The sequence below is a fragment of the Haemaphysalis longicornis genome, unplaced genomic scaffold, assembly GCF_048455015.1.
Source record: "Haemaphysalis longicornis isolate Haplotype H1 unplaced genomic scaffold, Haemaphysalis longicornis Haplotype H1 scaffold_8, whole genome shotgun sequence".
In the NCBI taxonomy this organism is placed as follows: Eukaryota; Metazoa; Arthropoda; class Arachnida; order Ixodida; family Ixodidae; genus Haemaphysalis; species Haemaphysalis longicornis.
The window spans coordinates 137,933,084-137,946,428 of NW_027526445.1; the positions used below are offsets into that span (position 1 = coordinate 137,933,084).

At 44.7% G+C, this 13,345-nt stretch overlaps 2 protein-coding genes across 3 annotated transcripts in view; both read left to right on the forward strand.

The window, feature by feature from the left end:
- Positions 1-7,344, forward strand: part of Brms1 (breast cancer metastasis-suppressor 1-like protein) — a 34,748-nt gene extending 27,404 nt beyond the window's left edge. The window contains exons 6-9 of one of the 2 annotated variants that reach the window (XM_077681593.1): positions 505-600; positions 1,447-1,511; positions 4,378-4,417; positions 6,880-7,344. In XM_077681593.1, coding sequence (XP_077537719.1) covers positions 505-600; positions 1,447-1,511; positions 4,378-4,417; positions 6,880-6,890 — 212 coding nt within the window. In that variant the 3' untranslated portion in view covers positions 6,891-7,344. The remainder of the gene's footprint in view (positions 1-504; positions 601-1,446; positions 1,512-4,377; positions 4,418-6,879) is intronic. The other variant, XM_077681594.1, reaches the window with a different exon arrangement.
- A 1,236-nt stretch (positions 7,345-8,580) lies between these two features.
- LOC144149878 (alpha-ketoglutarate-dependent dioxygenase alkB homolog 4) lies at positions 8,581-11,622 on the forward strand. Its single transcript, XM_077681592.1, has one exon. It carries the CDS (start codon positions 8,694-8,696, stop codon positions 9,654-9,656), a length of 963 nt encoding a protein of 320 aa, XP_077537718.1. The 5' UTR covers positions 8,581-8,693; the 3' UTR covers positions 9,657-11,622.
- Positions 11,623-13,345: the final 1,723 nt, after the last annotated feature.

Genomic DNA, 13,345 nt, shown 5'->3' on the forward strand with positions numbered 1-13,345 from the left:
GGTTTCTGCACTTATTAATGGTCCCAAGGAGCTCTAAATTAACCTGAATGATTATTTTTCCATGTCCATTTGTTAGGGGAATATTTGTTGAGTCACACCATAGGAGGGAATGTATTAAAAGGCTCCGATTGCTTCTTGGCGGTTGTGCTGTTTACCGTGTGTCGTGACGGAATACCTTTCGTGAGGCACAATTTCTGCGGGAGATTTTGTGACATAGCCAAGGAAGGGGCTTGTTTTTTAATGGTTAAACGCCACCAAAGAGGACCTGATAGGCGCACCAAACGACGTATCTTGTTTTGTCACAAATTTGGGTTGCAAATGTCTTCCCAGATTTCAACCACATGGAATGTGTAGGTGAAATAATCGATCATTTGTCTTTGGTTGGGTACTTGAGAAACAGCACTTACGCGGTTCTTTGTGTGTTGCCTGCTCTTTGAAGCAAAATAATGACGTGACATGAAATGTTCCTCCCCTCTTCGTCTCACCCTTTTTACCCTCTCCCAGATCTCTGGACCGAACAGGTCACCCACAAAAAGAGCCGGCGCAAGACGGACCCAATGTCGACAACGGACAGGCGGAAAAAGCCGGTCACCGTCTCAGATATCCTTTTTTTATTTTTGATGAGAAGGAACCATGTCAGTCACTCTGTGTGTTACTAATCAGGCTTCTGCTGGTAATTTCATTGTGGTATGTTTCTTTTAATATTTGTTAATTTTCATATTTTGAAAGGTATGCTGAAGAAGCTAAGAGAGTCAGCTAATTACTGCAATATGCTAAAGTAAGAAACGTGTAGCTTATGATCAGGGTTTGTTCGGTGACACATCATCAGTTGATCGCGAAAAGGCAAAAACGTATTAGGCAGTGTCGTTTTTCTCACACAACTCTCCCTCACTGGGTCGTGGCATGACAAGTTGGCCTTGGGGAATTTAGCCGTTTGTGCGCACTTAACCTTCACAAGGTCCCTGTGAGCAAACTATAGGTCAGTATTTACGAAAAATTGGTGAACGTGCTGAAATAGCTTTGAGAGGCGTTGGAGCCTCGACAGTTGTTGACAGTTTCCTGCATGTCATGCCAGTGGTCCGCAGATATCTGTCATGAGGGTTCGCTGACAAAAACAATAAATCATCCGTCTTTTGCTTGCGCACATTTAGCCATGACAATATGCGCATGCAAGTTTACTTGAGCAGTTGTATCGCCCCAAATGTTGTATGTGCAACTAAATCAAGATGTTTTTTCACACATAGGGGAACCAGCAGGGGCATGACCTATACAACGGTAGGCCTTATAGACTGGAAAATATGATAGTCACTCTGTGCAGCATCAACAGTACATAGGGGTTTGTACTGGGGGCACTTTGCATATGTAGCTTGTGCATGCGGCGAGAGCTGAGACTGCTTGCACAGCACAGGACTCTCGTTTTTCACCTTGACTGTTTCGTCTGTGCACGTCCCTACATTGTGTACATGCTGCGTGAGAACGAGATCCTCGAAGACTGGACGGCCATAAGAAAGGTGGGTGGACTTAGTATTGCTCTTGGCGACTCTTGAGAGGACATCTCTTGGATGTGTTGTGAAAAAACAAAAGGAATGTCCTGTCTGTCCGATACATGTAGGCACTCTTTCTTTTTCCATCTTTAGAAGCTAGAATTTTGAAATAGAATGTGCATTCGGGTCGGACATGAAACCGGAACCACTGTCGTCATTGTAGCAAGGTTGTCGTCCTTGTTACGTAGTTATAGGTCGCAGTTTATGCCTTTTTTCTACTATAGCGCCATTGTATGTGTGCAGTAGTTAACGCTACCAAATTGTGGGTTGACAGTACACAAACTTTCTTATTGACCTTTTTTTCCCTCCTGTATGTGTCTTAGGCAGCACAGCTATTCATATGCGGTCTTGCGTGTGTATAGCTGGTAACTGTGAAGTACTTGTCACCGGAATGTAGCTGGGTAATTTCACTCTTACAATAATGTGTGTATCCATAATCGCTGCTGAAGCAAAAAGGAATGAAGCTAGATTTGGAGTTGCTGTAATATGTCATCGCGCCTAGATGGCAAATTGTTGGGAGTTTTGTAATACGTCGTCATGTCAGCAGTGCCCAAAGGCGCGGATTCAATTTCCAGCCGCCGCGGCCGCTTTCATGGTGGAGGCGAAAAGCGAAAACGGCCGTGTGTTCAAGATTTCGGTGCAGTAAAGATCCCCAGGTGGTGAAAATTAATCCGGAGCCCTCCACTGTGGCGCACTTCATCGCCTGAGCAGTGTCGGCATATTAAACCTCATAATCAATCAATAAGTCGTCACACCCCCGTGTGTCTTGGTCCCGTCTGTGTTCCATCGTGCTGGTTTTCACCAAGTGTGTCGATCCAACTCTTCTAACTTGCAGCACCTGTGGGAAATCAGGTAGTCTTCTGGCGTTGCCCACTTGACCCTCAGTGCATGCAGGTTTGCGTCTCTTTGAACAGGCATCTGTTAATGTGGCGGCTTTTCGTAGAAGGGACGGTTGATGTAGCCAAAACAAGTTCACCGGCATTCAGCATGCCTCGTACAGTCGTCAAAAGTGTTAACAATAACGAAGAAGCGGGTGCCAACCTGTGCACGGAGGGGCAGGTTACGATAGCCACCGGCGCATCTTCGGCGGTTGATAATCGGTGCTCCCGTTGCTGACTTTCTGCAGTCGGCAGCTCCAGCGCATGCGCACAAACTCGCTGATTACCCAGGGCGCTATAGCAAGCTGCCTACCTGTGCGTAAGCTGGCACCTCGTTCTTTGTTGTTGTTAACACTTTTGATGGCTGTACACTTGGGCTAATGCTGCAGTGACCGAATGAGGGACAAAAGCAACAACGCAGGCAGGTTGAATGCTCGTAGCGGTGCTGTTAACAAAATTGCGAGGCCAGGCACACAGAAAAGGTAACAGTTGTGAGGAAGTGGTCTCAAGAACCATTAACAGTTCAGACCTTTTAGAGCTCATCCACTCGTAGTGTGGGACTCTGTATAACGTGCGTATTTGTGATCACCATATTTCACCAGCCACAAAACTCAGTACATGAGCACACCAGTTGCCTGAAAGGAAAACTGATTGGGTCTCGCTTTCTGGTCGGCGATATTCCGTTCCGAGATAGGCACAAGCCACCTGCACTTCCGGTGCAATGCAGAACATTAATCAAATGTGTTATGTCATGAAACCACTGTTAAACTGACCTATGTGATACCAAACCAACCTTATTTACAAAAAGAATGTGTATAATTGAGCCAAGAAAATATTTTGCGCTAAAAAAAACGTTTCTCTCAAAAATTTATGCAATGCTGGGGCATGATCCCAGGCCGTTTGCGCCAAAACCCACGATCCTACCCATTAGGCTATTGCAGCCAAGCAGCGGGTCTTCTTTACTGGTTGCTCAAAATGACAGGAGTGTTCGAAGAAAACGAGTACGTGGCACTGGGTGCGTACAGGAAGTTGCAATCTTGTGCCCGTGTTGGAATGGGATCTTACTTCTTGTTGGTTCCTGGCCAATCAACTAGAGCATGATGTGGCGTGGCGTTGTAAGGTCTCAAAAAAAAAAAAAAAAAAAAAAAAGAAGGCCACTTCAAGCAGTGTACGCACCGCTCCCCTCTAACAGTTGTTCACATGAAAAAAGAATATGCGCCTTTTCATTCGCGCATTCAATTTAAGGTTGCATGATAACTACAACCATCGCGGTTCCGGAGATAGCTAGCCACTGTGCCAAGAACTTTCTCTGCCTGAACAGTGTTTTGATAAGCAACCACCTATTCCATCCCCGGCGAACATGGTAGCATGCAAAAACAAAAGAAAGAAAAGTGGTGAATGGGAGCGTTGTGGCCTTGTTGAACTGGCGGTATCGACCAGTCTTCGGCCACTGTGGTATCTGTTCTTTCCAACATTAAGAAATCAATTGCACCTCCCCAAAACAACGACAACAAAAAAGAAGTTTAGAACTTATCTGAAATTTTGAAGAAACATGCACCAGCAGCTGATGTGAAAGAAAAAAATTTGAAATTAAAGCTTTGATGATGAATAAAAAAACGTTGAAATGGAGGGTGTACATGTGGTTTGGTTTGTGCATGTTTTAGTTATAGCGCAGACTTCCGCAGCTTCCTCGACATACATTATGAGCAATTACCATATGTTATGTAAAAAAAAAGATGTCTAATTTAGACGTGCAACTCGGTGAAGGGCTAAACAGAAGGGATGTTGCAGAAGAGGCTCAGTAAAAAATAAACTACTGCTCGGTTAATTTTGAAATGTGGGTAAGTGTAGTGGTTGTTGACTCTCGAGTGGTTACTGCATCATGTGCATTGCTGCTGTGACTCGTTCTATTCTCTCATCTTTGCTTCTCCTATTCTGCATTTTTCCCATCTTAGGCACTCAAGGTAGCCAGGCAGAAGAATGACAGTAAGTTTGGTCTGTGCGATTTTTTTCTTATTGGAGGGATAACCTTTCTGTTCGCTATACTCGGTGACAACTTAAGAACGGCACCGGAAGTTGCCGCTGTGCCTTATCACCGTAGCCGGATGTTTCTCCGCACGGCGCAAGTAGGGCGTTACTGGGAATATTTTGAACATGGCGTGAGCCGTTCCCGTGATTTTTTGGACTTAATATGCTTATAAACGACTCCAGTGATGACAAGCAAACTGCGTGAGACAAAGCAGACGATATGACGCATTCATAGCAAACCCCTTTCAAAACGCACGCGCACTGACATCACGGGTCCTGCGCTTTGGCGGAGTGGTACACTACATGAGGTGGTGCCGTTCTTGAGTTGTAACCGAGTATAGCGGTTGTGTGAACAGCGAACTGTGGAAACATTTTGGCACCGCCCACTACTATAGTGTTCATCCTGGGTTTTCTTTCTTTCTTACTTTTCATCTCTTTTTAATATGGGCTGTTGTGCTCAGAAAGCAGGTGGTCTGTACATTTAAGGTATTTTGCGTATAGTACTTGCCCATTCAGTGCCAATCTTGGAAGTTATTTTAACCTCCTAAATAAAGGTGCTGTATTTCATTTTTTCAACAGTTTTTGGTTCCAGTAAAGTCTTATTATTTATTTTATTTTTTTAAATATGCATGTAACGTAGGTGAAGAACTGTACCCATTGGTAGAGATTGAAACAAAATAAAAAAATGGAATGGCAGTTTAACCATGATGAGCAATGAGAACAGCCCAATGTGTAGGTCTGGAGCACTTGCAAGGACATGTCTTCCTTACTGCTGACAATCACTTGAAGCTGGTTGTTGGCCCAATGACTGTGTCATCATTATTATCACCGTTTGGTGCGCAACTGCTCCGAACGAGAGTTTGCTTTCGTCCAAGGCGCTGAATTAAAAGGTTGAGATGAGCAGAGCACCTTCTTCAAATGTCATGCTTGAAATGTGGCACTTGAGATATCATTGTCTGCTGCATAGGGTATAAGCGGGTTATAGGAAAGCCACCACTAACCTCTCTTCCCCATCATCTGTGGAAGATGGCAGCAGCAAATGCCTGCCCCAAAATGTCCATCAACTTTCAAGCGTCGTGTCTTGAGTGATAGTGCTTTAAGGTCACCATCATGTGGCCTAATTGATTCCCCAACGGAATGCGCCTGGAATCCAGCATTTTGCATTCACTGCACCACACGCACGGTGTCTCATGTTTCACCCCTTATGGGTTCTGTGTTTTTTTTTTTTTTTTTATCGCGTTAAAGCTTTAGTCCAGCCATCTCTGTATCTCCTTTTTATGGCCGTTTATAATAGTATAGCAAAAAAACAAAAAAGGGGTGTCAGACTTTAAGTATAAATCTGCCATTGGTTATAAAATGAAGCAAGAACTGCTGTCGAGACTGTGCTTAAAAGGTAATGCGGCAGATTTAATGGAGCAAAGGGACGGCTGTCTTCACATTGCGCATTAAAATAAGTGGCCATAAAATACTCTTTGTATGCAACATTCCTGGGTAACTGAACGAGTTTGTACTGAAACAAATGTACTTGTTACTTTGTTCCTTTAGTTTTTACGGGAGCACCACTGTGAAGTTCAGTCAGACCGTCCCACTCCAAATATCTCCCACCAGCCTTTTTATTAAGAGTGTCTATGTTAGTACCAGCCACAGACATCGCCTACCGTACTTTAAAAATCACATTTTGATGCCTTCACGGCCATGATACCCTAAATAGTCAATGGCCATTCTTTTAGGTATCACCCCATGCAGGTGCTTATGATTAGAGACTCCTTTTAATTTTACAATTTTCTTTGCTCACATTGCCCCCGTCCAATGTAGAGTTGCGGTCAAAGAAAACAAGCACACACAAAAACAACGCCCTTTTGTTAAAATGCCGCGCGAGTCAAAGTTCGAAATCCAAACTGCTGCAGCCGTGTCGTAATGGTGTAGTCAGATAGACCACTGACCGAGGAAAGCGTTTTTTTGTTGTTGTTGTTGTTGTTTTGAGGCACTTGATGTGCTTTTACTTATCACAATTTAAGGTGTAAGTGAGGCTTTGAAAGCTTCGCTTTAATATAAATGGGATTGTACAGAGCTGAAGCTTACGATCTGCAGAGAGGAAAAAAGGCCCAACTTTAGGAATATTACGTAAGTTCTGTTACCAGATATCGTTAGTGTAAGCGAGTTGCAGCACCATAATTAGAGTTACGAGGTAAAGAACACACGCAATCTGGGCATTCCAGGTCGTATACTTTGCGTTTAATTTGTCCAGGATTGCACAACCTGTAGCCAAGTGCTTCGTGAAGTGAGCAGAATGTTTCTCTTTGCGCGCTACAGGACGTAAGCATGCCAACAAAACGTAAGCATTGCCCTGTGTCTGAGCGAGCGGCACTGCTGTTTCATGGCACTAATGCGAGTGTACTATTTTTTCTTTTTTTCTGCCCCCAAAACAGTCCTCGTGTAAAGTCATCTGATCCAACCACCACCAAGAAGAAAGTATCAAAGCCATCGGACAGCAAGCGTCCCACCTGTACAAAGAAGCAAGGGACGGAGCCATTCAAGTCATCACCAAAATCACCTGCTCACTAAATGCGCGCACAGCACAGGCCTTTTTTTTTTCTTTCTGTACAGGCAGCATGCATTTTTTTTTGTCGGATTGTTTTTTTGTTCAGCATCATAGGGTTCTATTAGAACCTGTGTATGTTACCTTTGTTGGAGATTTCTGTTCTTGGTGTTTGGTTTGCGTGTGTGTTTTAATGTATTGGTTGATAGATAAAGTAAGGATGCCTGTTGCAACTTGTTGCTGCCAAAGCATTCTTATGGACTACCCCTGTGAGATGCCATGCTGTGGCTTGAGATAGGCTGCAACCAAGTTCCGAGCCCTGCTGGTTTGTAAATAAAATGAAACTTTTCAACGATGTGGATGTGTTTTACTTTGCTGGCCGAGAAGAAACATGCAGAAATGTGCTGTTTTGGAGTAAGTGTACACCACAAAGAATAATTCTAAGCTTTGGAGGACGGAAAATAGACAAATGCATCAAAGGGTGGACGAAATGGGGTGGCTTGGCATCTTCTAGGTTGGTTTAGAGGTGGGGCACGGCGTATCAACACGTTTAATTAAAGTGCCAGGATTTTACCTACTTAGAAGTGGAATATCCTATCTGAGAGACACTTGTTCACAATCAAAAAGTATTTGCAAGCACTCATATGGAAATAGTCTTTAATTTTTTAAAAAGTGGGACAGTCATCCCTTGTGCAACTTTTATTTTGTGGTCTTGTGCAACGACATCGCAATGCAGCCTCATGCACACGTTGCTGGTGTGTTGGAAGTTCAACATGTTCTCGAGTTATCAAATCAAGTGATCTCTAGCAACGCATGCGTGGACACATACACACAGGCTTTTGTATATACCAAATGTGTTAGGCAAGTTTTAGCAAGGAAATTACACTTGCCACACGTGGTCTGTCTACGTTCGTGGCTTGTCAAATAGGTTTATCGAACTGTCAAAATGGCATAAAGGTATTATATATGCATGTAGATTATTTTATGTATAATATGCAGGTGCAATAGTTCTGCAATAGAAGAAACCTGCCATACGTGGTAAGAAATAACTACACCCAACTGGCGTACCCGGATTTCTAGGTAAGTTTTGAGCCATGCTTTCTTTTTATTTGCTTGCAAATGCGGAAGTTTACGTAACCGAAATAACTAGTTGTGGAGGAGAATATCGCGATACAATTTATACACTAAAAGCAGCTCGCTACAAATGGTCACATTCTTCAAATATACATCGAAATTGTGTCCAAGAGCACTGCTGCTCCACGATCAAATGTTATTTCTTATTCTTTACGAAGGTTTTAAAGAACTTCAACAGCTCCCACCCGCCTAACCGAGAAAGCGGTCTGCAACACGAACATTTAAAATGAAATGAATTAGAATTTCTTTTCGGCGGCAATTCTCACCTTAGAGCGGACAGTCAACACGCTTCAACGCATAGTGTTGCTGTTCGAGGCTAAAACAGGTACTACAACGCAGGTAAATGACTTTAAAGGCAGCGCCCATCGCATCCTCGGCTTATCCTTGGCCGCTGCCATCTGTTTACCTTCAGTTGTCATGCCAACTAGCCGGAAGCGCCTGTCGCCACCTACCAACGGAAGTTAGCCACGCAAGCAAAATGGCGGCGCCCACAGTTCCATTCGCGTCATGATCGCGCGTGCATGGAAGCGAACTATTTCGCGGCTAGCAAAGTAACTCATAAACCCCGCAATGGAGGAGCCCAAGTGCTCGTGCAAGGGCGTCAGGTCCTGCCTTTTATGCGAGCAAGTTAGAGAGCCCAGCAAGCACGCCATCTCCAAGCGCAAGGTGCGCCATCCGTTCACCTTTTGCGCCGGCTGCGGACTCTGTTGGCCCGGCTGGATAGACGATTCGACTGACGAGAGCGGCACCCAAAATAGCGGAGTTCATTCCCCTCCGCTACGAGTGCCCGGAATCGAAGTGTACGAGGAGTTCCTCACGCCCGACGAAGAATCGCGTCTCGCCGACGGCATCGATACGCGAGAATGGGTCGGCTCGCAGTCGGGTCGCCTCAAGCAGGACTTCGGGCCGCGCGTCAACTTCAAGAAGAAGCGGGTGCGGGCCAACGAGTTCGTCGGGCTCCCGGCGTACTTCACGAGCGTCGAGCAGAAAATGCGGCGGTGGGTTAAGGACTTCGAGGCGGTCGAACTGTGCAACCTCGACTACAGCCCCAAGCGCGGCTCCTGCATCGACCCGCACTACGACGACTGGTGGCTCTGGGGACCGCGACTGGTCACTTTTAACTTGTTGTCCGACACCGTGCTCACGCTGTCCAAGCCCGAACAGCACTGGATGCTCACAGACGAGGCCCTCCTCGACGAACCGTCTACGAACGAACTCCAGCGAGCGCCAGCGATCGGCCAGGTGGTGCATGACAGGCGCGCGTGCAAGTCGTGGAGTGACGAGTTTAAGGATTCCATTTCGGTGCGGACGCCGCCTCGCCTCTGCGTCGTCCAGGTTGCGCTGCCCCGGCGCTCGATGCTGGTTTTGGACAGCGACGCTCGCTACAAGTGGCACCACTCCATCTTGCGCGACGACATCACCAGCCGCCGCATCGCTATGACGGTGCGCGAACTGTCGGAGGAGTTCCTCGAAGGAGGCGCCTCGTGCGATCTCGGCGCGCAACTGCTCGACATTGCTAAGATGAGGGTGTGAACGTTGCTGGTTCCCTGTTTTCCCCCGAGAGTTTCGTTGTTTTGAAAGATACCCAAATGCGCGCTTTGTCCATAAGGCACAGTGTTCTAAAATAGTTCTAGAACACTGTACGTAAAGCGGCCGTCTAGTTCCGCCATAGCGGCCTGTCCTTGCAACATGGTTAATGATTATTTGTTGTGTGGTAGATTGGAAGAATTTATATTATTGTTGGGACGTTTCTTGTGTTTCATTACAGCTAGCCCGGTCGATGACTCAAGCCGCCTTACACACTGATTTTCTAGCTCTCATAGTCCAGAAAACGTCTCATTACCATTTATGAGGTGATCGGAAATGCCTGATATACAGTATTTCGCATTCCTCGCGGTTTGACGCGTTGAAAAAATTTGCAGTAAAAAAAGCTTGCTGTTTTTACTGAGCTCCACTTGTAGATTGCATATCAGTGATGTAGTGTTCATATGCTTTGTTGCACAAAAATACTGGCCTAGTTTCTCCTCAATAAATTAAAAATGGTTTCTGGTAACACTAAAAAATTTAGTCGCAGTGCTTAATGCCAAGAGAGCACAGTTTCAACGAAATGAGGTGATTCATCAGGATCAAGCTGTGTTGCGGTAACAAAAGTAAACAAACATTGAGAAATATGTGATCTTAGTCCAGACAAGGGGAGAAATTTGTACGGGGTGTTTTATAGACAACGTAACCTCATGGTCAACGATGTGAATGTATGCTAATAGCAAGCTTCAACTCTTTTCTCCTGCAATTATGAAAACGTCTAGACGTTACACAGGCAAACCCAAGTGTATGTGTGTTCATATATATGCACGGCAGTTACTTGACAAGAAGACATGTAAGGAGTCTTTATTCAGTGCCTTGGCTTGGCTTGACTTGTACCATGGCTTGCAGGCGAGAGCATGCCACAAGTATGCAGTATTTACACCACATCAGTTGGAGCTGCAAGTGCAGACCGCACATTATTACGGCCAACCAATCCTTTAATTCTGGCTCCAGCACACAGGTTAGATAGCTATTTGGGAAGGGCTGCCTAAATGGCTTGCAGAGGTGACTGGATTCACTTTGACAGGCGCTGTAACGAATGCACTGCAAAATTTGTGCTTGACAGCGTCAACAGGACAACACCAGTGTGGTGGCAGTACAAAAAAAGTGCAGATGCAAAACACTGTCACTGAGAGTGAGAGAGTCAAGCTGATGGCAATTGCCCAGAAGTTACCTCGAAACAAACAATAACCAGAGGCATAAGTAATGACATGTCCGGCCGTATTGTTGTGTGAAGCAATCAAACCATTGCTTGCAAGTACGGGCGCTGGCTAGGACAAGTGGTGAATACCACCCGCAGATGCCAAATAGCGAAGTACACAAATTTAGGCCAAGCCAGCCCCAGTTATATTGCTCTACAAGCCATATCCTGCCTTAGAAAATCATTTGCTGGCTGTTCTAGTCTTCGAGTTGATTTGCTTATATCGGTAATAAGAAGGGCGTGGTCATAAAGCGTCTGCAGTGTGTCGCTATAGCAACAGCGACTTTGTTCTTGTTTGCGTGTTTTGTAGGGGCACAGTTGTTTCCAAGTTTGTTCAGCGCTGAAACGGAGGTCACTGACCAAGCCAAGAAAGCAGTTTGATGTTTCAGCACCCCTACGGGTACCTTGTTCACAGTTGTTCCCGAGATTCAATTGTGAACAACGTACCCGTAGGGAGCCCCGAAACGTCAAACTGCTTTTCTGACTTTGTCAATGATCTCCGTTTCATCGTTGAACATGCGTTTTACCTGACCAGACGGTGTTCCGTCAGACACTAGATTGTTTCCAAGTTGAACTTCTCTTCCTTGATTCTGTATTGCCTTTGCCAGTTTTAGCGGAGACCGCTGCAGCTGTGCATCATTGCATTTGAAGCGCAGAAACCTGAAACCTGTATTATTGTCTTCCTGAAATATTAACATGCAGCTTTTATTAATAGCCTTGTGTATTGCTCATTTCATGCGCTCATTCCCAATGCCCGAAAGAGTGCAAGCAGTGCACAGTACTACTTCATTGCATATGGCCATGTACAGCAGGGTTAATCTTTTTCCATTTTGGAGTTCTAGTTGTGGCTTTTGTGCAAAAAGAAAAGAAATAATTCTGTGTCACTGCTGCCACGTAGGCAGGGAATGCAATGTCTGCTCTCATGTCTCGTATTATACCGTATTTACTCGCATAATGATCGCACTCGCGTAATGATCGCACCCCTGAAGTTTGTTGTCAAAGTTGAATTTTTTTAATTTCCCAGGCTATGAGCGCCCTCTGAGCTAGCCGCAGCAATATGTCGTATGTGTGCCAAGTCTAGGCTATAATGGTCGTACCTCTGTTTCCTTCCCTTTCAAAGAGGACATGCCTACATTAATGTGGCAGACTTGCCGAGAATAGCAATATCAGCAAGCATGTGCTCAATATTAATGAAGAAGAAACTCACTAAATTCACATAATGTACTCACAAGACAAAGATAAAAGCGCGCTCAGGTTGCTGCATAGGCAGCCTTGTCTGTTTTGATGTCCCGCACTGTGACAGTGGCAGTGACTTATTGGTCGAGCTCTTGTCACCTCGTAGCAAACTCGTTTCGGTGCATTCTGCAATTCATGAAAACACTGCATTTTCGTCACTTTGCAAAGGAGCTGGTGGCGCTGTGCGGAAATTTTATTATGTTTTTATTTGTTACTTTAATTATGCTCATGAAATCTGTCGTAAAAATTTTGACCCACAACTTGCTTGCGTTTTCTGTGTTAAAAAATTTTTCGCAAAAAATTTACCCTGCGTAAAGAATGCACCCCTGAATTTGCATCAATTTTTTTCAAAAAAAAGTGCAATCATTACACGAGTAAATACGGTAATCAGTGCTTAGGCGAGATTATGCCACCTGAAAGCTTCACTACAGCATGTGTCAGTACAGCACATAATCACTGACGGAACATAATCATGGTGCAGTGTCTGACACTATCGGCTGAAGTTTAATGTGTTGCATATATCACCAAGCTATGCTGGATGTAAATGGAGTGCATTAGGTTCACCTCTCTTAGAAACGAGTCTTTCTTTGGCGTCCTAAACACAAACATTTTGGTCTGCCCATTTGTCACTCGATTCAGCCGCCCAGCTGAAGTGAAAGAATGCTTGAGCACGAAGCATATATATAGGCAGGACCGTTCCAAATCACTAAAAGGGTTGGCATGGCCTATGCGTGTATTCATTTTCTGGCGTAAAAGAAATGTCAGGTATATTTAATGCGACACGTAGGCACACAATCAAAAGTACCAGCATTCTTTTAATTAAGGATACATGTAGACTGGTCTTTATGATTGGAAATGACCTAAAAAGATACGCTTTAAAAACAGTGCCAAACAGAGGCAAGATAAAAGCAAGCACTTCAACAAAAGATGTCTGCATGGGCTGCTGTAAGCATAAAAGAAACAAAATGTCTTGGACAATTCACTGTTGAGTTTTTATGTGGCTGGTCCCCACTCGCTACTGGATTTTTTTTTTTTTGCATGTTCGTTTGGTGGAAATTTTATGGCAGTAATGCTCTGCAGGATGTGCAACACTTTACTCAGGATCACCTTATCCAAAAGAAAGTTCTATGGAATACAAGTGAATTAGCACATAACTAATGACAGAAATATTTGCCAGCTAGTTAGGATGTTTGGGCGTTTG